Source organism: Microtus ochrogaster, unplaced genomic scaffold, assembly GCF_000317375.1.
Source record: "Microtus ochrogaster isolate Prairie Vole_2 unplaced genomic scaffold, MicOch1.0 UNK29, whole genome shotgun sequence".
NCBI classification, from domain to species: Eukaryota; Metazoa; Chordata; class Mammalia; order Rodentia; family Cricetidae; genus Microtus; species Microtus ochrogaster.
Window position 1 is genome coordinate 4,247,815 of NW_004949127.1, and position 24,314 is coordinate 4,272,128.

Sequence of the window (24,314 nt, forward strand, 5' to 3'; positions counted from 1 at the left end):
ACAGAAATGAAAAAAAAATGAGCAAACTGGAGTGTTGCATGAATGTGATTCCTAACCATTATGAGAAGAAGGGAAGGTTTTGGAAATTGTAGCATCTGGAAGAAGAGTACCAACTAGAATATGTTGGAAAATCTTGTTTATACCTTCAAAAAGTAGACTCCCCACAAAGTCTGGAAATCAGGTATTAGGCATTGTAGTATACTGCCAACAAGCCCAATGCCCACAGGGATCCACACTTAGAGGCTGTCCTGGCTCTGCAGAATCTACCATGATTGTCCCTGTGGACTGACTGCAGTCTCATTGCTAGCTTCCCTGCAGAATCTGCCATGTTTGTCTGTCTCCCTGTGGACTGACTATGGTATCATCACTAGTTTCCCTGCCCTATTTTTTTTATTACGTCCTCCATTCTATCAATCTATTTTCAACAGCATCATAAAAGCAAATTGTGACATGATTCTCAAATACAGATTCTCAGACTCCATCTGAAGAACCAGAACCTTCAAGGTGAACCATAAACTCTGCTAAAAAAAATCTATTAATGATTCCCATGCTTGCTGAATGTGTGTGTGTGCATGTATGTACGTGTACTTGTTTATGTGTTCACATGTGTAGGAGGGTGAGTATGCATATGAAGGACAGAGGTGATAATGAGTGTCTCTTTCTCAACTGGCTTCTGTAGTGGCATTTCATTTGTATTTTAATAAATAAAACTTGCCTGGAGATCAGAGAATAAAATAGTCCCACTGGTCAGCCTTACAGACCAAGCAGTGATAACACACAGCTTTAATCCTAGTAGCTACACTAGTTGCCATAGAAACTGGGCAGTGCATGCCTTTAATCACAGAACTAGAGAGGATTATAAAATGGGAAGAGAAAGCTCTCAGGCACAATCTCATTCTGAGATTCCTAGAGGCAGGATAGCTATTTTCAGACTGAGGTCAAGATAAGGGCCAGTGACTGCTTTGCTTTTCTGGTCTTCAGGTTGAACCCCAATATCAGTCCCTGAGTTTTTATTGTGTTTCAGATTTCCATCTTGTATTTCTTAATTTTAGATTACATTTATTTATTTACACTTATGTACATATACATACATACACACACACACACACTACAATGCACTTGTGGAAGTCAAGAGCGACTTGTGGGCGTCATTTATGTTCATCAGGTATAGTGGGAAGTGTTTTTACAAAATAAGCCATCTCACCCTGACCCTTCAACTTAATTTGTGAGACAGGATTTCTCACTAATCCTGAAGCTTGCTGATTGGTTAGTTTAAAGTGGGGCTGGTTCCAATGAGTCTCCTGTCCCAACTTCCCCAGGCCGGGAAAATTATAAACATACTTTGCTGTGTCTGGCTTTTTATATGTGTTGTGGGTCCCAAACTCAGAATTTATGCAAGCACATTACCCACTGAACAATCTCCTCAGTCCACACCTGCTGATATGTGAGAATCATTATTAAACCTGAATTAAATAATTTGCCTTGACTTGAAACCTTGCAGAGGCTGTCTGAGGTCAGCGCAATGAAAGCAAGGACATATGTATACCATCTGGCCTGTGAATGCTCTGTTGATACCCATCATGCTCCTCTCTTCCTACACTAAAGGTCTTGTCTCTCTCTGCTTACCCTACTGCTGCATCCCAGATCCCCATGGCTCCCCTCCCCCATCATCTGTGATGCAATTCCTCATCACTTTCAGCTCCCTTTAAGTGTTTAAGTGTCACCTTCTAGCAGAATTACAGCCCAGACTTGTTTATTGTCTGTCTCTTCTCAGGGCCTCACGCCATGCTTGTAAACAGTGCCCCATTTGGTTAAGGAATGAATAAAAAAGCATCTTGACTTGATAGTCTACCAGATGCCAGTGTGTTTTTCCAGGGCATCACCTCTATTGCCTCAGGGACTTTAGCAAGCACATACGATACCATTTGTTATCTGTATTTTACAAAAGAGAAAATAAATAAATTAGCTAGGTGAAAAAAATAGGTACTAAAAATATTAGGGCTTAAGGCATGAGGTTGTCAGAATAGTATTTTCATGATCTCTTAATTCTGATCTGATATACAATGAAATCATCTACATTTTAAATAGTGTCTTCTATTTTTCTCTAAAACTGGTCTCTAGTTTACTCGGTATTTACCTAAGCAAAAGATAATTAAAGAAGCCAAACTCTTGTTTTCAAGGACCTCAGGATATGCTGGAAGTGGGAGCATCACATACTCTTTGTTTCCTATTTTAAACACAGATAATAGCTACGTCATCTGGTTGTACAAACAATTCTTATTTCTTTGCCAAGTTACTTTCTTTTAACAACAATTCATATTTTGTCACTGTGAACAAGCAGAGTTACTTGTTAGCTCACCTCTCCAACAACTGCTCCTGCCTAGCAGCTAGCCAAATGGCAAAGCAGTTCAGTGCGGGTAAATCTGGTTAAAGCTCACCTGAAAAGATAGATTTTGTTACCAGACAGATTCAAGGCTATCTGCCCCTCCCCCCGCTCTTCCAAATAATCCCATGTAGTCCCATGGCTTTTCATAGCATGTGGGAGCCATTCACCATTGTGGGATCCGTGGGAGCATGGCAAGGGAAACAGAACCCATGCTGGGGAATGTAAGCAAGAATTTAGTCACTTGCAAACATGTCCGAAGAGCTAAAGGGCCAACTGGGGGGAGGGGAAGTCTGGAAGTTGCTACCCTCTCTGGGGCTACAGAGATGGTGGGAAGTGGGTTAAGACAGTTAAAGAATCATGTTAATTTGGCCCACACAGGAGGACTTGGCTAGTGGGAGTTCGAACCACAGAGAAGTTGTCTTAGTGCTAAAGATATCCCTGACAACAGAGGGAAGGCGGCAAGCCGGTTCAGCTTTCCATCTTCTAAAATGATTTTTAGATATTGATTTTTATTTCAGGGCTCTCCTTTTCACTCCAGACCCATTTCCTTCATTCACCCACTGTCTCTACATGAATGGCTAGTAGCCCTCTCTGATTTAACTTGACCTAGAAGGAACCTTTGATTCATACCAGCAGTAAGTATATCCCTTCTTTACCATGGCTCAGCCTTCTTAGACACTTTGCTTTCCTTATTCTCCTTCTTCCAAACTTTAGCAACACATAGTGTTGCTAAACACTCTCCAAGCAGCACCTCTTCAGACTTCTCCATTTCCATAGTCTTGATGTTTCTCTTTTGAAGATAATTATGGCCTCCTAACTAACTATCCACACCCCTGGTATCCACTTATACACAACCAGGGAGAAATTCCTTTAGACACAGAGGTCAAGGTAAATCAGTAGGAGCCTTAGTCTAAGACTACAGAAGCCATTGGAAAGAGTAATATGAGAAGAATAATATATAAAATAACAAGCAATGGAAGGAGAGACTATCTAGGAAGTGATTCGACTTCTTAGCCCCCTCTCATCTCTTTTTCTCCCTATCGGCAACCAGTTGTCACCCTTGTTCTTGCTCTAACATTCCAAGATCATCCCCTTTCTATGGCTTTCCCATAGCCTGAAAGACCTGCTTGCTCTGGGTTTAGCACACTGGAATCTGTATAATCCAGGACCTCTCCCTTAGAGATCTTTTCTGACCAGGTCATGGTACTCATGATAGCTGTGCACATCTCTCTCTTTAGCCACGAAGGATTGTATTCCTCTGATTCCTTGAACCTTAAGTGTAGTAAATGACTTGATTTTGCCAATAAACCCTCTTCCTTAAACTCAGTAACTGTCTATGGTTAAGACAAAGGCTATTCCAAAGGCCAGAGCCCTGGAATGAGGATGGCATTTATATAAAGCACAATTTACCAGTTTATCTGGGGCTAGTATCTGTTATGGAGCATACCATATTCCTTGATGTGAGTCACGAAGGTAAAAGTAAGATACTGCGGATCCCTGAGTGGCTGCAGTGGCAGAAACGCTGCTGGTTCCTAAACTGCTGCAGGCAGTGGTCCTGAGAGCAGCCAGTCCCAGACAGAGACTGCAGCATAGTTCCCCGAGTGACTGCAACTGCAACGGGCCAGGAGTCCCAAGCAGGGAGCTGCATGGTGAGTGAGAGACCTCGATGGGGCAGCCAGTCCCATGAAGAGAAATAGATGGATGGGCACGCCACGAGACCATGCCACAGGTCTCTGAAGGCAGCTGGTCCCAGGCAGAGAGAAGAGCAGAGCGGCGGTGTGTGTGTTGGGGGGGGGGGTGGAAACAGAGGGGGTAGGGGGAGAAGTAGGGAGAGACAGAAGCTGCCACTTCGAGAAAGGGACAGAGAAGGAAGAGAGACTCAGGCTGCAAGCAGGAAGGAAGAGCTGCCTTCCTAGGCAGACTGGGGAGGAAGTGGGTGGAGCTTGTCTCTTAAAGGAACAGGACAGATCATTACATTGAAGATTGGAAGGTGGAAGGGTAAAGCAATCCTTGTTACACAGGGAGTTTGAGGCCAGCCTAGACTGCATAAGGCTCTCTCTAAACAGAAGAAAACAACACACACCCCAAACAAACAAAAGAAATCATTGTTTAGTGTTTGAAGTGACTGAGACTTTGAGATTCTTACCACAGAATGCCTAGTTCCTTCTGACTCTTAGTCTCTTACAGTAGACTGCCTGTCTGTGGTTGACAATAATATCATGGGGATTGCTCCACTTGTGAGTTTCATTTACATTTACTGACCGAATCTGTCTACACCAGCCATCGCTGTGTCCCCAACTTCTTGACGTATCCTATGCATTCAGTAGGCAAGCATTTGATTGGACTTTTAATTGCTTGCACAATTTTTACTTGAACTATTTCATCAAAACCAACAAAACTGTCGTCATCAATGAATCCTGAGCTCAGTATGCTCAAATCACCGAAGCCCAAGGCTTCACTTTGCCAGTATGAGCTGGACTGACGGCTTGCTTGAGTTACAGTCCAGCCAGCTAACAGGAAGTCAAATTTGTTCCAAAGCCACTAGGATCCCTTAGTCATAAAGAGGCCTGATAGGGAACAAGAAATGAAACCTTCTTCCTCAGAGTGATGTTACCCCAGTCAGAGGCTGGTGGGACAAACTCCATTAATTCTACCTGTTTTAAAGTTTTCTGTATGGCCTAATCTAATTCCTCAGAAATGACCAAGTCTCAGATTTCACTATTAGTACAAAATAATAACAATGAATAACATTTTAACTAATCACTTAATATAGAGCAACCACTTTTCATTTGTCTTGATTTAAGTTCATTGGAAACTGCTTAGGATTTCACAGTTGCTTGCTAGGGACTTAAAAGAATTGAGAATCTCACACTGTCATGGTCTTTGTTTGCCTGATTGCTTTCATTTGGGTCAGTGTTGACTATCTAATTCAGGGTCTTTTGCATGCATACAAGACAATAAGGACAAGACAGCTATTAAAATCTGACAGAGCTGCACCCTTAGACCCAACTCTAGCATTTCAACCCTGCCCTAGACTCTGTTTTGGGAAATGCACACTCTGTATTGCCCAACCTGGTCTCAAATTCCCGGACTGAAGTGATTCCCTGACTGAGTCTCCTATATAGCTGATTTGGTAGGCATGTATCACCCAAATATTTTTTTAAATATACTGCTTCTATTACCCTATTATTTAAATCAATAAGGTTAAAAAGATCTTGTTTATCAAACAACTAGTTTGCTTTCTGTTGTTGTGATAAAACATTGATAAAACCAACCCAGCAAGGAAAGGGTTTATTCACTTCTATTTCCCTGTCAATCTCTTAGGGAGGTGAGGGAAGGAACTCAAGCAGGACCCATGGAGGATCGTTCTTTTATTCCTGCCCACAGGTGACACCATCTACCATGGGCTGGGCTCTACCACATCAACAATTAATCAAGAAAATGGCTAAAGGCTGACCTATGGAAGCATTGTCTCAATTAAGGTTTCCTCGTCCCAAACATCCTTACCTTGTGCCAAGTTGAAAAAAAAAAAAAGAAAACAAAACAAAAAACAGCATTCCAAACTAACCCTGTGATACTTTTAGGTTTTATAATTTTGTTTCTCACTTAAAATTTTCTCTTGAATTTTGAAAATGTTGAAGACTTTGAAGGAACAAGTACCTAAGAACTATACCATTATTATTTTTAGGGCAGTTTTAGTTTCTTTAAGCTGCCTGTATAAGACACCTAGGTCTACTTATTTACCCTTCTACCTATGCCCTATACCAAGTTCACTGACTTCAGTATATGCTCAACAAGGGCACTGCATTGACTGGTAAAATAACTAGTGTTCCTAGATATCAAATCACTGGACATGTGACAGGAACTATCCAATGCTAACATTAATTGAGGGAAGTCTCTGTCTTGTTTAAACTAAATTCAGCTGTATTAACAAGGCAGTAATTGTGAGTTCAGATACTTTTTCCAATAGCTAAAAGTTTTCTTCTTTTTTTTAAATGTGCTCTTCCCATCCCCCACCACGTGCTGAAAACAGACAAATACTATAGGAAAACAGATGAATACCATAGGTCTTTCAAACAAATGGCAGTACTTAGACAAGGGAGCTCATTCACAGGTGGTTAAGAAAACAGGAACTACCACACTGGCCTTAATTTTTATAGCTTACCAAAATTTTCCTGAACTCAGTAATGACTACTAATACTTTATGATATTATTTACTATTTCTTTAAAAAAAACTTAATCAGAAAGCATACAGGAAAGTGGACGTGAGTCTATACAATGATTTACTTTCGGCATGACAGACTTTATTTTGGCACTTTAACAAATTTGCTTTACAGCAGTGACAAAATATTTGCCAGAAAATTCTTTTCCTGGCACAGATATCCCAAGCAAGTTATTCTACAAATAGAATTGCACTGTTTAGACAGTTAGAGGTATACCCACTACATTCTTAGCCTCTGTAATTGAGGGGCATTGTGCAGCTTTGGAAGGGCCCATCATTTCCTTTTAATCATCCTAAACAAGGTGAATGACATCTGAAATTGGACGGGAATTTGGGAATTAAGGCCTTTAAGGATTCAGATACAACACGGTTCCAAGTGTTCCTTTAGTTTTGTTTGATTGAGTTCTGTGGCAAGTCCAGGGAAGGTTCTCAAACGAAGTAGTCAAACTTTCTTAAAAGTAAACTTTATGCTGGAAAAGTTGCAGTTCTTGCTGTCTTCTTTCTACTTCCATGGCTCACAGTTTAAAAATAAAATTAATGGTAAAATAGAAAATATAACAGAGAAAAGAAATGCGTTGTACAGTGAGTACCCAACCAGGCTATCCCAATCCCTCCATCTCTTCCTCTGGCATTGCTTTTCCTAGAAATATCCATCCGAAGTAGCAAGACTGTCATTCATCATCCAGAGTCCCTACTCTTCCCTCAGCCCCGTGGAGTGGCTGTAGTGTTCCATACAGGAGTTCTACCAATCTCCAGTGAGCTTTGACAGATAAATGAATCTGTAGGACTGAGCCCCAGATACCTACTTCCAGAAAGGCCCTTTCACTTCTTTGGAATTTATACTTTTAAAAGTAAATTGCAAAAGAAGGCATCTTTCTCAATATTGCCAGTAGCTATGCTATAAAGGTTGCAAATCTTGAAACCCTTCGCAGTCTTCCTATCCCTGTACCCAAACACATGGATGATACATACATTTCCTCTGGCCAGTTCAGAGGTGACTCTGGTAATAAACAGCCTTGCTGTTCAGCTCTTTGGTCTCAACTTACAGACACCATGAAATACTCAAAAATCGAACCCACATCGTTGCTGAGAGCAGACGGTCAGTCATAGCAAAGGGGAGATGTACATTTGATAAAATGTACAAAATTTATAACAGTGACATTATCAATATTAGGCCACATGATTTATTCAGTAGTTTGTTTCCAAATTACAATTTATGTCTATTCATAAGACTACAAAAGTTACCATTAGAATTGTCTGTGCTTATAAAATGCCAACTGTTTTTTAAACTGTTATATATGCTCATTAACACCAGTCTGCAACAGGTTACATAGAATCATAGGCACTTCAAAGGCTTAAAAAGATGTTTACAACTTAAATGCATTTTAAAGAACAAAACTGGTCTTTTTTTTTCCTTTAAACTCTTCCTTGTATTTCAAATTGCAAGAAATTAACAAGCACAGTGGCCAAGGAATCTGCAGCAACTTTTCAAAATACTGTTAGCATCTTTGGATTTGCTGAGACTTGTCAGTTACTCATGTCAAATCCTCCCAAAAGAAGATCTGGTTAGATCACTAGGACTAAACAGCTTCGTAGTAATAATCCAATTTTACACATTAATTTGCGGTTGCAAATCTGCCTGAAGCTACAGGTAATGAAAAGAAAAGCAAGTGTAAAATGGTTAGTCTGACATTTACAAAAGTACATAAAGTAAGTTTACATATTTGGAAAAAAATCACATATACACTAAATTACCATTATTGTAATCATTCAAAGACAAATTGCACCTTGACAGCTACAAAAGGCATAAGGTTTTGTTTTTTTAAGGAAGGGGGCAAGAAGGGAGGGCAGAGAAGAGGGACAAGAGATAAATTAACAAAGACCAACTTGGTAAGGTCAATTGGAGACATGCTGATGAGGGGAACAGCAGTCATCTTTGAACCAGAAGACAAACACAATCATTTTGTATTTGCGCATAGATGCTCAAACCAATTCCACGAATGTCAAGGGTTTTCATAACATAATATTTTGCCACTGCTATTCACAGAACACTGCAGATGTTAAATTTTTACTTTGTATGTCATTCTAAAGAAATACATGAAAAGTTTTAAATACAATGGGATTTTATCATTAGAAAGCCAGTATGGCTCTGTAATGAACAAAACAAATAACAAAGATCTTCATTACTCTATGCCAAAGCTTTATTTTGTAAAGTTCAGTGATCTCCCAAATAGAGACACTAAGTGGGAGCTTTATGCATAAAACTCCTTAGTAGGTGCCTTCTGGTAAGCTGCACTGGATGGTTTGCGCTCCCCAAGGTCATAGCTTCCTTCATCTTTCTTCCTCATGCGGTACACCAACAGCAAAATGAGAAAAATGGCAAAGAGAAAGCCAATCACCCCACCAGCGATGACAGCTGAAACAAAAGAAAGAGCTCTTTTACATGAGGTTCAAGGTTTGTAGGAATTAGTTTGGTCAGTTCCAAACTATTCACATTTTTATAAAAGGTTTGAGAACCCAAGTTTTAAAAAGAATAATCTGGATTCAATAGTGTCATTCCTCATAAAGGTACATAATATCAACCCAAGAGGCTCCATAAGGAAAATCCAGCAGCAACCTCAACTAATCTTACACTTTCAAGTACTTGTATTCAGTACTTGCATTTCACAATGTAAGCTTCTAATCACAATGAACATACAAAACATGATATAATAGAGTTAAAATTGAAGAATAAATACAAAAAGCATGCAAATATCTTTCTATTCTTGAATTTTAGGAAGCCCTTACACAAATTAGGTATTATTACATCTTGCAAATCTTCTCCTTGAAAACAAATACCAATACAGGCTTCAGTGTATTTCTCTTATCAGAAATTTCTGGGACCAGGAGTGTTTTGGTGTTTGGACTTTTTCAGATTCTTGAATATTTACATATGTGGAATGAGATATCAGGGATCCGTTCCAAGTTTAAATATGAAAACCATTTATGTTTTTACAGATACTTTATACACAAAGACTAAAGGAAAACTTATGCAATTTAAAAGTAATTCTGTTCATACAGCAAGATTATGTAATGTGCCTTTGTTTGGGGTGTAAGCCATCTCCAGAGCTCAGGAAGTGTCTCTTTGCACTTGTGCCATCACAGCAGAATTTGACAAGCTTTGGCTGTTTGGAATATTCCAGACTCTCAGATCAATGATGCTCAACCTGTATTTTCACCAGATGAGTTTTCATTAGCAGCTAAATTTTTATCACATGGGAAGCATTTGTGCTTTTCCTCCTCTGAGATTTTGAATTCCAGAGATGACCTGGAATACAATCCTCTGACTGGTATCTTCTGCCCTGCCCCCACCCAACGGTCTCGAGGCTATTCAGCCTTACTGCTTCAAGGTTCTACCACTCTGATGTCCTTGCCATGATGGAATATAACCTGGAATTGCCTCCCACTTTAACCTCTTATCAATGGCTGGCTGCGGGATAGGCCAGAGGAGTTAACATGCCATTATGAAATAGAGTCTGAAGACGAATCGCTTCCAGGAGGCCAGTAAGATGCTTTATTAGGGCCACTGAATGCCACTTTTCCCAAAGACATCTTTAAGCACCTTCCTACTTGAAACTGCTGGCAACTCACCTGCTAGGACTTCTGTCCGTTTAAACAGATTGTCTGAATGTTTCTCTGTGTACACATCTGTACTTTTTACAGCAGGACCCAGCTTCTCTTCTGCCTCAGAGATGCCAACTTCCTCCTTGTCAATTTCTTCAGGTGACTGATGTGGAGAAGAAAGAGAACATTAATATCACTCTTCAAAGATGTGCTAGGAAGAAGAAATAATAGTAAGTATATCCTTAATTTCCTTTATCTTTTACAAGCAAGTTTAGTAAATAGTAGTAATAATAATTTTTATGATGTTTCTATGCCCATGAGTGAGGCTCTATTTGGACCCATGTAGCTTGAGGTTTTTGGTACCATAGAAGCAAAGATGGATAGTTAATGAGTTCATAATATAAGAATGATATACATAGTTATTTTAGTTGAAAATTCTCAGAATCTTTACTTTCTGGGCTGGGAAGATGGCCCTGTGCATAAAATGTCTGCTTGCTGTGCAAGTACGGAAACCTGAGTTTGACTCCTAGAAGTCATATGAAAACACTGGGTGGTGGGGGCATGGCAGAATCCTAAGGCTCTGGCCAGCTCACTAAGTGACTTCTAGGCCAATGAGACAGCCCCCCCCCCTCTCTCTCTCACACACACACACACATGCACACACGTGCACGCACACACTCACAAGTCCTTTGAGTAGAGATTTTGTTCAGTTGTTCAGTTGGTCTGCTGTCAGGAATGTGGTGTTATTTTTATTGCTATTTAAAATCGCTCAGATGAAGGTATTCTTGAGAACCCCTGATTTAGAGCAGTTAGGTTCCAGGAGCTGTTAACTGAAGTTCGTTCTCAGTAGCTAACACTACTGATGGGAAAACTGTCCACTCTCTTAAACTATAAAGTCAGTAGACAATGAACCTCCTTCCTAGCCAAACCTATTCTAAGGATTTCTTATGGATTTCCAGCCATCTTCACCAGAGTAATGCGCCATGTGTCATTCAGTTGTGTTTTGAAGGCTGGAATTCATCTTAGTCAAGAAGACAAAAAAACTAAGAAAAGATTTTATTTTCTTGGACTACCTCAAAGTCATCTTTATTTCTAGGAAGGACCACAAGCTATACAAGGGGGGTTCACTTGAACTCTGGTGATCAATGGGGATCAATGGGTCCCCTATCTCAGTGATCAGAACACATGAGGCTTCCACAGTAAGAATAAGTGATAGTGTCATTTTCTTTTCCAGGTTACAAGAAACTCTGTACTGCAAAAATCTTAAGCTGCCCTGATTTCCATAAATTAACATTTTGTCTCTGCATAAACACAAAGCCAGGTTTCTAGGTTTTCTGTCTGGGTATAGAAGAAATGGGAGGTCCTCCCAAGTCCTGCTGTTCCAAGTAGAGCAGATGAGAGAAATCTGTTGGCAGTATTTTGCTGGTTCTCTCTATTTTCTTCTTATGGAATTCCCATCACCAACTGGCTGCCTGGTAGGACCAGCAGCAGATCAGAGGATGGCTTATCTGATCCTCATCAAGGAAGTGCATGCTTCCCTGCTCATTAGCATTGCTTTGGTTGCAAGGTCTTTAGAAGTTAGGAAAAGGGAGAGAAAAATCAAGCAGGTGGATACTCGTGTGTCCAGGAAAAGAGGCAAATGAACACTGCAGGAAGTGAGAAAGACACTGAAGCTTAGACCCCGAGTCTATGTCATCCTTAGCATCTTTACTCCATTAAGACAACATGGCTTCACCTGTTGTTACTTTAAGTCTCTAAAGTTATTTAAGAGTCGACTTGTTCAGTTCCCTTTGACTCAACTTCTGAATAAGAGGGGGACAAAGAAGTTCACCCGAGGGATGCTCTGGAACGCGCCCCACAGAAATGGCACTTAGAAAGAGGTCAGTCAGCACACAAGCTCAAGGTGCTCCAGACCGAGCAATCATTTTTAAACTGAAATGCTCAACTGCACAGAAGCAGCACAGGGTCTACAAAGAAGAAACCACCACTCAGGACAGAGCTAATATGAACTGCCTCTCATATACATGTCGGTGCAAACTGGAATTATAAAAAGGGAGTATAGATAACTAAATGAAGCCAACGGAGTGTTTATTGAGTCCATGTTTGGATGTCTAGGGGCTGTGAAAATGTGGTGGGGAAAAGACTAGACTCCACACAAACAATGAAGGGCTCAATAGATGTACAACAAACTAGATAAGATATCTCTCCGCAGGACAGGAATGCCGCCGAGAGACCTATGCAAAAGCAGAATCTTCATTAATGGCATCTTAGAGGCAAGGTTTAATTCAGCTATACCATGCTACTATAAACAGAAAATTATATTGTTATTATTGCTATTCATGATCAATATCTTCATTATCATCACCTAGAATGGTGCTTGACACACATTGAATAAGCCTCCCACGAATGGATGAATTCTCACCATTACATTAAATACAACTAAAAATAGACATTTTGTATCAAAATGTCAAGGGATCTCTACTTTCTAAACTCATCACCAAATGTCCATTTGTTAACAAAGCTGATTCAGTTACTTTTTAGGATTAAATTTTAAAAACTTAAATCAATTTTCAATCCATACTTAGTCAGTAGTTCAGAGAGCTGTATCAAACTGGGGTTTGTTTAGGATAAAACTCTTAAGTATTGAAAGCCAATACTTCCCCCAGGAGAGTTCCTGACTACAAGATACTAAATCTTAATGGTCACAGAGTTGAAAACACTGCAGGAGAAGAGGTTAAGTAAAACTGTGGGAGAGAACTAAGCCATCTTCCCACAGGCACACAAGCTAACTGCCACACAAGCTCTGACGTATTTACCCATCCTGCTACCAACAGCACCAGTTCCTTTTCATTTCTTCCCTCCCTATTCTTTTATTCATTCAATTTAGAAATCAGTGGAACAGCTCCCAGAAAATGCTAGGTACGTCTGCCTAGGTGTGTCACAGCATATCTCCTTGCCTTCCTGCTTCCTGGCTGTGGAATAGTCTGCTGGCAACAGTGCCGGTGCTCTGTGAGCCTAGAGAGGGTGTGCTAAACCACACAGAACTGAGTTCTTGCCTACTGCATGTCTGCAGGGAACCCCCCATTTGTATCATGACTTCAAGGTCCCAAGAGTGGGGAGAACCAAGAAGAGGAGGAACAGGGTACTCCACAGGTTAAAAAAAAAAAGCCTACCTGTATTCCTGCCAGCAGAGGGGTGCTTCTCATCCCACAATGCCTGCCACTGCCTTAAGGAAACAACCTTCCAAAACCTGCATGCTTGGCAGTATCTTATTTCTGAATGAACAGATGGGTGAACTGAAAAATGGGATGCTTGTGTTGCTAAGTTTTCATAAGCAGTATGTCATCCCTGAAGTGTGTAAAGTCTACCACATTATTACCCATGCTCCACCAGATTCAACTAATGTTTACACAGTGGTTACCAGGCCTCAGGTGCCTGCTGCATATATTCACATCTAGTCCTCCTAAAGATCCAAGACATTTGACTAGACCCAGGATTCAATGCTTAGGCCTTCACCGGACTCAAATATACACTTTCCACATTAAATAGCTTACCTATTAGTTGATGGCTAGCTAAGTGAAATACAATGCTAACAAGGTCAAATGCACAAACTCGGCGTTTTCATTAGCTAGTAGTTTTGTTCTGTTCTAAGTCCAACCATCTCATCCTTATTAAGTACGCTCTCACTACACATAAATACAGGTGCAGCTGTGCCCAGGTCCGTGTGTTTCTGAGAGTGGAACAAGTTTGTGCAGCACTGATGGTGGACGTGGACACTCACTGAGACCTTAGGACAGGATCTGTTCTAAAGTTCACCATGTATTTTTGATACAAGGTAAAAAATCTGACTTAAGATAAATAGAATTTGCTTCATAACTGGGCAAAAGAAGTTCTACAAGAAAGAGTGTCATGTTAAAAACACCATATTCATCAGGAAGTTAGGCCTAGGTGATAAGAATAGTAAGCAAGTCAACTGTAAGATGTAGTAGCTAAAAGTCAAAGAGCCATTTACAGCAATATAATGCAAGGGCTATTTGTCCCTATATAATCAAGTGGGGCCTTTCAAAAGAACTGCTCTGTGCAGTCAAAAGAAAGTAGTATTTGTTAGTACATGCTAATGCAACGCCAAGCAAGTGCACCTTGGTCTGAGCAGGCGTAATGCTTTGTGTCTTCAGCGTCATGGTTTCCACTTTGGGGGCAGCACTAGTGAACGAGATCTTTGGACTCAGTCGGGATGTTGTCAGCTCTGGACTCTCTACGTCTTCATCAGCTCCTAGGAAAGATGTGAAGATGAGCTTAGCATGTGACTCATTACACATATGTGTACATTATCAGGCAATGACACTGAATGTTGATTCAGAATCAAGATCTCCAGATGCCAGTCCTTAAGCTTTTAGCACAAACAAACCTGTGATCTTCAGTGACTTTGTAGGGGCTGTGGATAGCATGGCAGGAATTTTTTTGTGTGCAAACACTTTGAACTCTTCCCAATAACCCTGTTTCTCTTACATATTCAATCTCTTCTGCTACAAGTGATATTTTTGTGAGTGGGAAACATACCGTCTCAAAACCCAGAACCAATCAAAGCATGGAAAGTGTAAATTCTCCTTCAGTTGGCTGCTTATCTTATGGCAAGTCTTTGCCTTCCCTCACATTTTATAACCTCCTTTCCCAAGGTGGCGTAGTTCTTCATTAACTCCTGTCCTCCCCACCTCCTCTCCTCTGCCTGCACTGCCCAAGTGGATTGACCACATCATCCACTATTGATACTTTTTGTTAAGATCACCAATGTCTTCCATGTTAGCATCCAATGACTTTCTTTTAAGTGGCACTCAATCAGCCCTTCTTGTGTTGGTTGGACAAATGTCTCCCAAAGCCCATGTGATAGACTGGCCATCAACTCACAGTGCTATTAGAACATAGTAAAAGCATGAGAACAGTGGTTCTTAACCTTCCTAATGTTGCAACCCTTTAATACAGTTCCTTACGTTGTGATAACCCCCAACTATAAAATCGTTTCATTTTTACTTTATAACTATAATTTTTTCTACTGTTAGGAATCATAATGCAAATGTCTGATATGAACAACTGCTTTAAAAGGAGGTCTCCGGGAAGATCGGTCACTGGGGATCAGTCTCTTGAAGAGGATACTGTGACCATGACCCTTACCTGTTTCTCTTTTATTAACTAAGCAACTTAAGGTACTCCAAGCTTGATGCCCTGCCTGGTTATTGGCCCAAATGCAACAGGCCAATCAACCATGGATTAAACACCAAAACTGTGAGCTAAATTAATCCTTTCTCTTCTTTAAGTTGCTAATCTCAGATGTTTTGTAATGGTAACAGAAATCTGACTAACACATTCCTATCACCGTTGGACACTGTCAACTGCATTCTCCTTGATACATATTATTTCTTTGAGAGCTTACAACTTCCTAATTTTCTCCTACTTTTCTGCCCATTATAAACAGACACATTTATCCTTTTCTATCAAAATGTCAGATAACAAGCACTCTTTATAGCTCAGTTTTAACCTTTTAACCTTTCTCTTTTAAAAAGATTTTAATTTGTGTATGTGTGTGTCTGCAAAATCTTTACTTAACAATTCCCTCCTAAACTGGAAATTCCAGAAGGCCAAGAGATCACATTTGTTTTGCTCCTTGAATGTCCAATAGTGTCATGACCACTACAAGCTTTGCACTGAGAGCTGGTATGTGTTCATTAAGTGACTTTTGAGGTTTAAATCTAAAACGTCCCCACAGATTATACTTTATGCACCCTTCTCCAGCCAAGGCACTGCTTTGGAGGCTGTGCAATATTTAGGACATGGTCTAACTGAAGAACATGGGCTGTTAGGGATGAGTGTTTGAAGGAGGTGGTCTAGATCTCCAGATAGAATCAAATGCCGTATGCTCCCACCACCACAGGTCAATCCCTATTGCCAGGCCTTCCTCTCTGTGATCCTCTGAAACCATAAGCAAAATGAGCCTTTCTTCCTTTAACTTGTTTCTGTGAGGTTTGTCACATCGATGAGAACAATAGTTAATACGGTGACTAACCACTAGCTTCCTACACCTGAGAATTTCTGACATGCAAATATAACACTGTTTTTAAGTTAATCATCTGTCAAATTTGTACAAAAATTAAAAACAGACTCAAGCTAGCAAAAACAAATCTGCTTCCTCAGATAAAACTGAATGAAAGCTCTCAATTCCTCAAACTAAAACATGTGACCATTTCTCATAGAAATTATAGCCATGTGATAAACACTTTTGAAAGAAAGAGGCTAATACAGAAAGAGTGTAAAGTCAGAACTGGGTTTTTAATACTACAAACTGTCTTCTTTAGCTTCAGAATATGTATACTTGTTGTTATAGTGAAGAAATGGCAGAAAACATTGGCAAAATATAGGATTCGGAATTTTAAAAAAAAACATCCCCAATCAACCTATTTTTGGGTTTGAAATGTACTACATTGAGTCCATAATCTTCACCTGTAAGGTGGAGTGAATAATTTTCTCTCATATGTGCACAGAGTAATGTGCCACTTAACAATGGAGTTGTGGGACAATGGGGTTGATTTCATTGTGAAAACATCACTGTGTGCAGAGACCAAGAAAAAAGGCTTACTACACACTAGCTAGAAGTGTAAATACATAACACCCCCTTACACACACAGACACACGTCATGCACAAGAGGGCTGGAATGCGGCTCAGTGGGATTAGGTGTAAGATTTGATTTTGATTTGATTTGATTCCTAGCAGATCCAAAAGAAATCAAGAAAAGAGAAAAAAGTGTAGTTAAGAGACTTGGGGAGTGTGTTTGTATATGACTACTGTTTGTGCAACTGCAGACTGTTTTATATTTTTTATAATTAGGAATACACTGTAAAATAATGATAACAAATATAGTAAGTACAAACATAAATAGCATGTTGTTTATCAACATTGTTAAGAATGACTTACTAGAGCTAAGGTCAGTGTTGCATTTGTATGCGACTTGGCAAGTTTGTGTACACTCATGTTACCATGAACATGAGTAATGGGGTGAACTACAACATTATTATTAATATGATGTCATCAGCTGACAGGAACTTTTTGGCTCCTGATATAGCACCTGGGTATTATCATAGTATATTCAGTCCATTGCTAGTCAAAATGTCATTGTGGGGTACATGAAAATGTGTCAATCACAGATGTAATACATATTTAGAGATAAACTGTACATGGAAAATATTGTGTAAGTCATTAATAATGACAGCTCCAAAAATACATGGTTCTTTCATAGTAGCCCACATAATTATCATTAAATTTTGACTTTGCTACTTGATTTGTTACAACAATGAGTCATTTTCTTCTCAATGAATCATTTTTTAAATAAGAACAAAGCCTCATTGAGAAATGATAAGGTTTAATTAAAGGCTTTCAAGACCCCTTCCTTTGTTCCAAAAGAATTTCAAACATGAATCACCCAACTAAGAGTGGGGAGAAGCAATAGCCTATATTGTTTTGGAAGTCTCTTAGACTCCCATGATCAATACCATGCTTTACTTTTGATAATCAAACCTGTAGTTCTAATCTGGGGTCAGAATATGCGTCTTTTCAGTTAAGGAGGGAAGGGCCTATTTGTTTCATAAAGAGATTTTCACTTATTCACCCTGAGACTAGCACCACTTTAACCCTCAATTTATGCCAGCCTTTCTGGGCATGTGTGGCCTTTTGTTGTGTTGTGGTTTGTGCCTTGGTGCTTCCCGGTATTGGTCAGTTCAGTCTTCTCAAGTCTGCCAAGACTAGTACTGTATCCCCATGTGCTTGTCACCTTTGTGGCTTTTGTCAGAGGCACTATCTCTCTTTTCTGATGAGTTCATATCTGATTCTTTAAATACCACTTTATCTTGAATGTGGCAGGGTCTTTTTTTTTCTCAATTTGTCATCTTTAAAATCTGTTATTTATTTTTGTTTGACAGTACCTTCTGATGTTGCCATCAATCACATGCTATTATAATGATTTTTTTTTTATTTCTAGATTTCTTGCTCTCTTGAAGACAGGAAACATCTTTTTCTCTGTGTGTTTCAAGAGTTTAGCCCTTGGAGTGGCACAAGACAAATGCTCGTGAAGGCTTCTCAGCTTGTTAGTTCCAATTCAGAATCCATATTTATAAATGTGAGGTCTCCTTTCCTTGCTGGAATGTACTCTCTGGGTCTTCAGACATTCTGTTCCAGGCCATTTTCTATCCTACCAGATAGTATGAGAGGAGCTAGTCAGGTGACACATTGGACAGAACCCTGAGGAGTCCAGCGTTTCCAGCTGGGACTGGGCATCTGTGAACTAAAGCTTCTTGATGGCAGAATGGGATTTCACAACACAAGAGGTAAAGCAATAAGGGGCTGAAGGACAACCCTTTCTCTCAAGCCCCACTTCCTAGTCCTTGTCCTAACCCCATTACTTTCTGGCAACCTTACTGTGTGGGATGAGAGCAGGCTCCTTGGATTTTCTCATGTGAGAGTGGAAAGGATAACAGAATTAGGGATACCTTTACAACAGGATTGCTATAGGGATAAAGCATTGCTCAGCACAAAGGGCTTCACAGATTTTAGTTACACACAGTACTACCTTTCATTGAAAAACAATGTCCACAGCACATAGTTGCTGAAGTCAAGATCAATAACTTTTCTGACTATGGTCCTAAAGCTAGAACTGTGGCTGAAGAAACTTGTAAACATTCAAGCCTTCTCTCCATCCAGTCCATTTGATGACTGGGTTCAAGGCTGCAGATGCACCACTCCCACTAAATGGATGAGATAGGGAGGCATGTGAGCACTGTGCCCCATTTCCCTTATATTGAAAGTAAACACAATCTTAGGAGGCATTGGCAAAATGAGTTGTGCAACCTCTACAGATCCACAACAACCCTTGGATCCTAAGATCTGTGACGAAATGGGGGACCACAAAGACCCACATTTATTATTTTCGAGGACATTTTGAAATGACAGTTACAAGACACTTTTGAGGTGCTAAACAAAAAAAGTGCCGTGGGTGAAGGATATGAATAGTGTTGTGGGCTACAGAGAACAACTCTTTCACACTCGTTCTGCATGTGTGAGATGATCACGCTCCCTTGAATAACTAGGGCTATTTTTACAGCAAGATAGGGTGGAAACTCTTTATTCCTGGGTCAGCTACTGCCTCTTGTCTTTTCAGATTGGTCACTTTCAAAATCAAACATTCTTGTACGTCTAAATGTTTTCCAGGTTCAGTTGACTTTTGTTTGTCTAGGGCCCTCTGAAATGTAGACCAACACATTTATATTCAACATAATAACTGTTAACATAGTTAAATCTAATCTGTAATAGACACCCTAAGAAAAAAAGGCCTTGCCAAGACTTTCTTACATGCTACCAGCCAGACATTTATTGTTTATCCCCTGACTACATACTTAGCTCTTCCTTTTTCTCAGCTTTTTAGGAGGTGTTTCTAGCACAGGTAAAACATTTCCAGGTAAGATATACTGGGGAAATTATCAAAGACTCATTTCTTCATCCTTGTGCCTGCATCCTCTGCAATGTGATAGTTCCCTTCATTAAAAGATACAACTTGGGGCTAGGAACATTGCTCAGTGACATGTATGCAAGGGATCATGGGTGTTATGATTTGAACATAAAATATGCCCCCACAGACTCATGTATTGGGCATTTGTTCCCTGCCTAGTGGTGCTATTTTAGAAGATACTAGAAACTTAGAATGTAGGGGCTTGCCTTGGGAAGTTATACATAGCCACCATTACCTTCCACATTATCTGCTTCCTGACAACTAAGAAGTGAAGGGTCTCCTCCACTACATATTCCAATTTCCATGTTCCACATAAGCACATGGGGTCACACAAATCCTCTGAAACCATGAACTACAAAAGATCCTTCCTCTCTTGTGACAGTTCCATCAGGGACTTGGTCAGAGAAATAATAAAGCTAATATTCTGACTTTTGATTCCTAGCACTGAGCTACACACACACACACACACACACACACACACACACACACACACGTGTGATGCTGTGCCAAGCTGTAAGTCTAGGATTAGAATTCTACTTCACTCTGTGAACAAATGGCTGGCCACCTGGACAATGAAGGACCATGTGGACTAAGGCCAAGTCTGCTCAGTTTTCTCAGACACATGTCAGAGCTAAGCCAAAATCAGCCAAGCTTCAACTTCAAACATGTGAGGAGCCAGCACTAAATGGCAAACCTGCAGAATAATGAATTAAATGCCTATTGCTGCCAGCATTGGCTTGTTAGGTAGCATTGCAGAGGTGCAACAGATAACTAACATACCAAAGAATCAAAGATATGAAGCTAACTTTATATTACATGGCTGCTACACTGCTCTGGCTACCTATGAGCAATATAAATAAAAGCCTATAAGTGTCAGTTTTTGAGTATAATCTGAACATAGAGCAGACATTTTATAAAACTGGTATTTGTAGGATTTCTTAAAGGGTGGTTTCTATGACTATACTCTGAAATTCTTAACAATAAAATTTAAGGCTAGCATCTCAACTCCCTACAAAAGCTTTATGTGGTAAATACATGGAAATATTTATTTATAAATATATAGATATGTAAATATATAATGCATATAAATATATATTATATGATAAATATTCATTTCCATTTTGTAAATGAGGAAACTGAGACTTAAATTGCCAAGATCTCATACCTTAAGTTATAAAGAACTAGAATTTGCACCCCAAAACTATGCTTATGACTATGACACATGGCACGTCATGGAAGAAGGCACAGCAAAATCTGTGAATGCCCAGGCAGATTTACCTGAGCCAGAGGCAGAAGAATAGTCATCATCATCAATAGGATATACACCCGAGGCTTCTTCAATGGAGCTGTTGTCAAGGTACATGTCCTTATCAGATGTCAGCTCTGCTCTCTGAGAAGATAAAGACAAGCAATTCAGAATGGTCAGATTTAAAAGGTTCTGCTTCGTGTACTATTCCAGATTTGCACATGCTGCATTGAAGACCTGAACCCCTAGTGCTGTGCTATGAATCCTCTTATCAAGCCATCCCTTATGCACAATACCTTAGCAACTTACATGAAATCAAGGGCTGACCACAGACACAGCCTAATCTTATAACAGGCATTCAAGTTCGGGCACAGGCTTCGTTCATTCCACTCCACTAAACTTGCCTGAGCATCTCTTGTCCCAAGTTAACAAACTTTCTGAGGCATTCCTCTTACCACAAATGAGATTCCTTGATGGAGAAAGCTAAGCCACAGAACACTCACATCATTCAAGACTCTCTTGGAAACCTAAAGCAAGGTATTATGACACTAATCACATTGGGACCCACGAAGACACACCAGACACTCACAGGCTTGGCCATACTTGTCTTTCTCACTACACATGAGTGCTCTCAGCTACCAGGGAGGTTCAGAGATCTCTGTATAGACCAAACCCGCACTGATGGCAGGCAGGACAGCCTGTGTGGAGCAGGGCCTGTGTGGAGCAGGGCCTGTGTGGAGCAGGGCCTGTGGGGCTCATCTACCAAGAGCAAGAGTCCACAGCAAGCTTACTTTTTAGGCTTGCTGGCTTAGCAAAATTTAATGACAAACACAGACAAACCCACAAGAGCACTTTTTCCTGTATTATAGGCACTTGTTGATAGAAATGTGGAGAGGGATCCAATCACCAAATACCCCAGCTTGACAGCTTCTCAGCTTTCCAATAAGAGGATACTATTAAAATTCATCTAATTCTGCCAAAGGAGTAACTTCCATAAACTGTAGACAGAGCAGAGATGAATCCTTTTAAGATGGCTTTAATAAATTGATATTTTACCACCGGTATCTCAGACTAGCAGCTTCTAAAAAAAAGTTTGACTTTGAAATACGCAACATGAATTATTATTCTATTTTTAATGATCAAATTGGATGTTTGTCTCTCACAGGAATTATAAAAAAAATATTTTCCTTACTATGTTGGTTTCAATTAGATTTCTACTAAAAATAAAACTCGACTTTAGTAGTCAATACTAATGAACCTTCTTGGGACGACTAGTAGGCATTGGCTCTGAACAGCAGCACTTTATCCTCTCAAGTATCAGGGGCTGGCTGGAGAGGCAGGAGGATTTCAAATGTGAGCCCACATTCTCCACAGGCCTTGATGCCAAAGAACAAAAAAGGATGAGACTCACTTTGTCTGAGTGATCACACTGACAGATTCAGAGGACAAGCCCTTGGGGATTTGGGTTCCAGCAAGCTGGTTTGCAGGCATGAGTAATGTCCCTCCCACTCTAGCCAAGAATGTTCTGGAGCTTTCCTGCCGCAGTTAGAGCTAAGTTCTACAGAATACCAGTTTTCAAGCCTCTGACCATCCCACACTTTCATTATTAATGCTTGCAAACTCCTGCATACTGTAGCTCCAAGCAACTGACCCCATTACCTTCTCAGTTCGACTGAGGGAGAAGACTGTGCACATAAGCTCTCCACATTCCTGGAACCCACCTCCATGGATTTAAACTGCTAGAGATTGACAAACTTGTAACACACACACACACACACACACACACACACACACACTCACACACATGCTTGAGGGTAGCCTCTACCTAGTTAGACTCTGTCTCAAAATAAATAAGTATATATAAATAAAAAATCTGCACTGAGCATATGCAGACTTTTTTCTTGTCATAATTAAACAGCCATTTGCTTAGCATTTACTTTGTATTAGCTATTATAAGTAACATAGAGATACACAGGGAAAAAGCTGAATATGTGGAACTCATGGGAAAATCTGTCATTTTATATAAAAGAATTGAGCATTTTTGTGGTGTTGGTATACAAGGGGCATCCTGGACTCAACCTGATACATCAGAATCTTCCCGAAAGCCTCCCACACTCCACACCGCTAAGTTTCAGTACCTGGCTTATAGTGGGTGCCCAGAAAACGCTACTTGTGTTGAACTAGTTTGTGGTCCCACCTCAAAGCTACTGCCAGTCCTACCTTGTCTTGTTAACTTATCTAAGGACCCCTTTACCCCTGTCAAATCCGGTCTGCTTTTCAAAACACGGTCTGACTTCTTTCAGTCATTTTTCTTGTATGTCCCCTCGTTAGAACTTGCCTTTGACTTTATAGCACATGTACCAGTTAAGATAGAGATTTCCTGTTATTTTTAATTGGCTCATATGTATTCTCTTTGCCTTTGGTTGACAACAATATGTCAATACAGATCTTGAATAACCTGTGTGACCTTGTTCTTTGTCCATCTCAAAGTGCATGGGTACTCAATAAATATTTGTCAACGGAGATTACTAAATCACATTGGTTTAAGCAACCTTTGACTCAGGTTTTAGTAACACACACACCAAGACCTCTAGCATCCTTATAATTAACTGATCTTGAATTCTAGCCTGCGAGGTAACATACCACATACTTCCAACACATTGTACTATATCTATGTAAATGACCCAGGGCTGTAAAAGTAGAAAAGAGATTTTAGAAACCAGTTTCTCTTTTCTTAACATAGAATGCATTTCATTTTCTTCTTTGCTCTCTCTCTTTCTCTCTCCCTCCCTCTCTTCCTCCCTCCCTCCCACCCTCCCTCCCTCTTTCTCTCTCTCTCTCTCAGAAATCGGGCATGGCAGTACTAATACTGAGGTACTTCATTACTGAGTAACAACCAAGTTACTAGTTGGTGGATGATCCAGTTGTCTGGACCAGAACTCTGGTAGGTGGAATTCTCCTAGAGAGCCCAGTAACACCACATTTCAAGCATGCTGTGTATCATGATGAGCCACTGGTTTAAGAGGTCACTGTGGGGTCTAGATTACTATAGGACTTGAGACAAGGCCAGGGGACACCTAGAGAAGTCTGCTTGAAGCCACCTCAGTCCTGCGGCACCAGGGTCGTTCAGGGCTGTCCGGATATCTGATGTGTTCGGAGGCAGCCAAGATTATTTGGTTTTCCATCATTCATTGGGGTGCAAGCAATTTTGACATCAAATTAAAATCATTCTCCACTGCTTAGATTTCGGGAATGTTGAGAACACAGTGGGCATCACTTTAAAGGGTTAAACAAACCCTTAAAATGAGT

The 24,314-nt window shown here is 40.2% G+C and overlaps 1 protein-coding gene across 1 annotated transcript in view; it reads right to left on the reverse strand.

The window, feature by feature from the left end:
- Nucleotides 1–6,667: 6,667 nt before the first annotated feature.
- Nucleotides 6,668–24,314, reverse strand: part of Sdc2 (syndecan 2) — a 97,184-nt gene continuing 79,537 nt past the window's right edge. Inside the window, exons 2-5 of the mRNA XM_005368146.3 lie at nt 21,038–21,149; nt 14,351–14,484; nt 10,239–10,374; nt 6,668–9,024 (exon numbers count right to left, since the gene is read on the reverse strand). Coding sequence (XP_005368203.1) covers nt 8,861–9,024; nt 10,239–10,374; nt 14,351–14,484; nt 21,038–21,149 — 546 coding nt within the window. The 3' untranslated portion in view covers nt 6,668–8,860. The remainder of the gene's footprint in view (nt 9,025–10,238; nt 10,375–14,350; nt 14,485–21,037; nt 21,150–24,314) is intronic.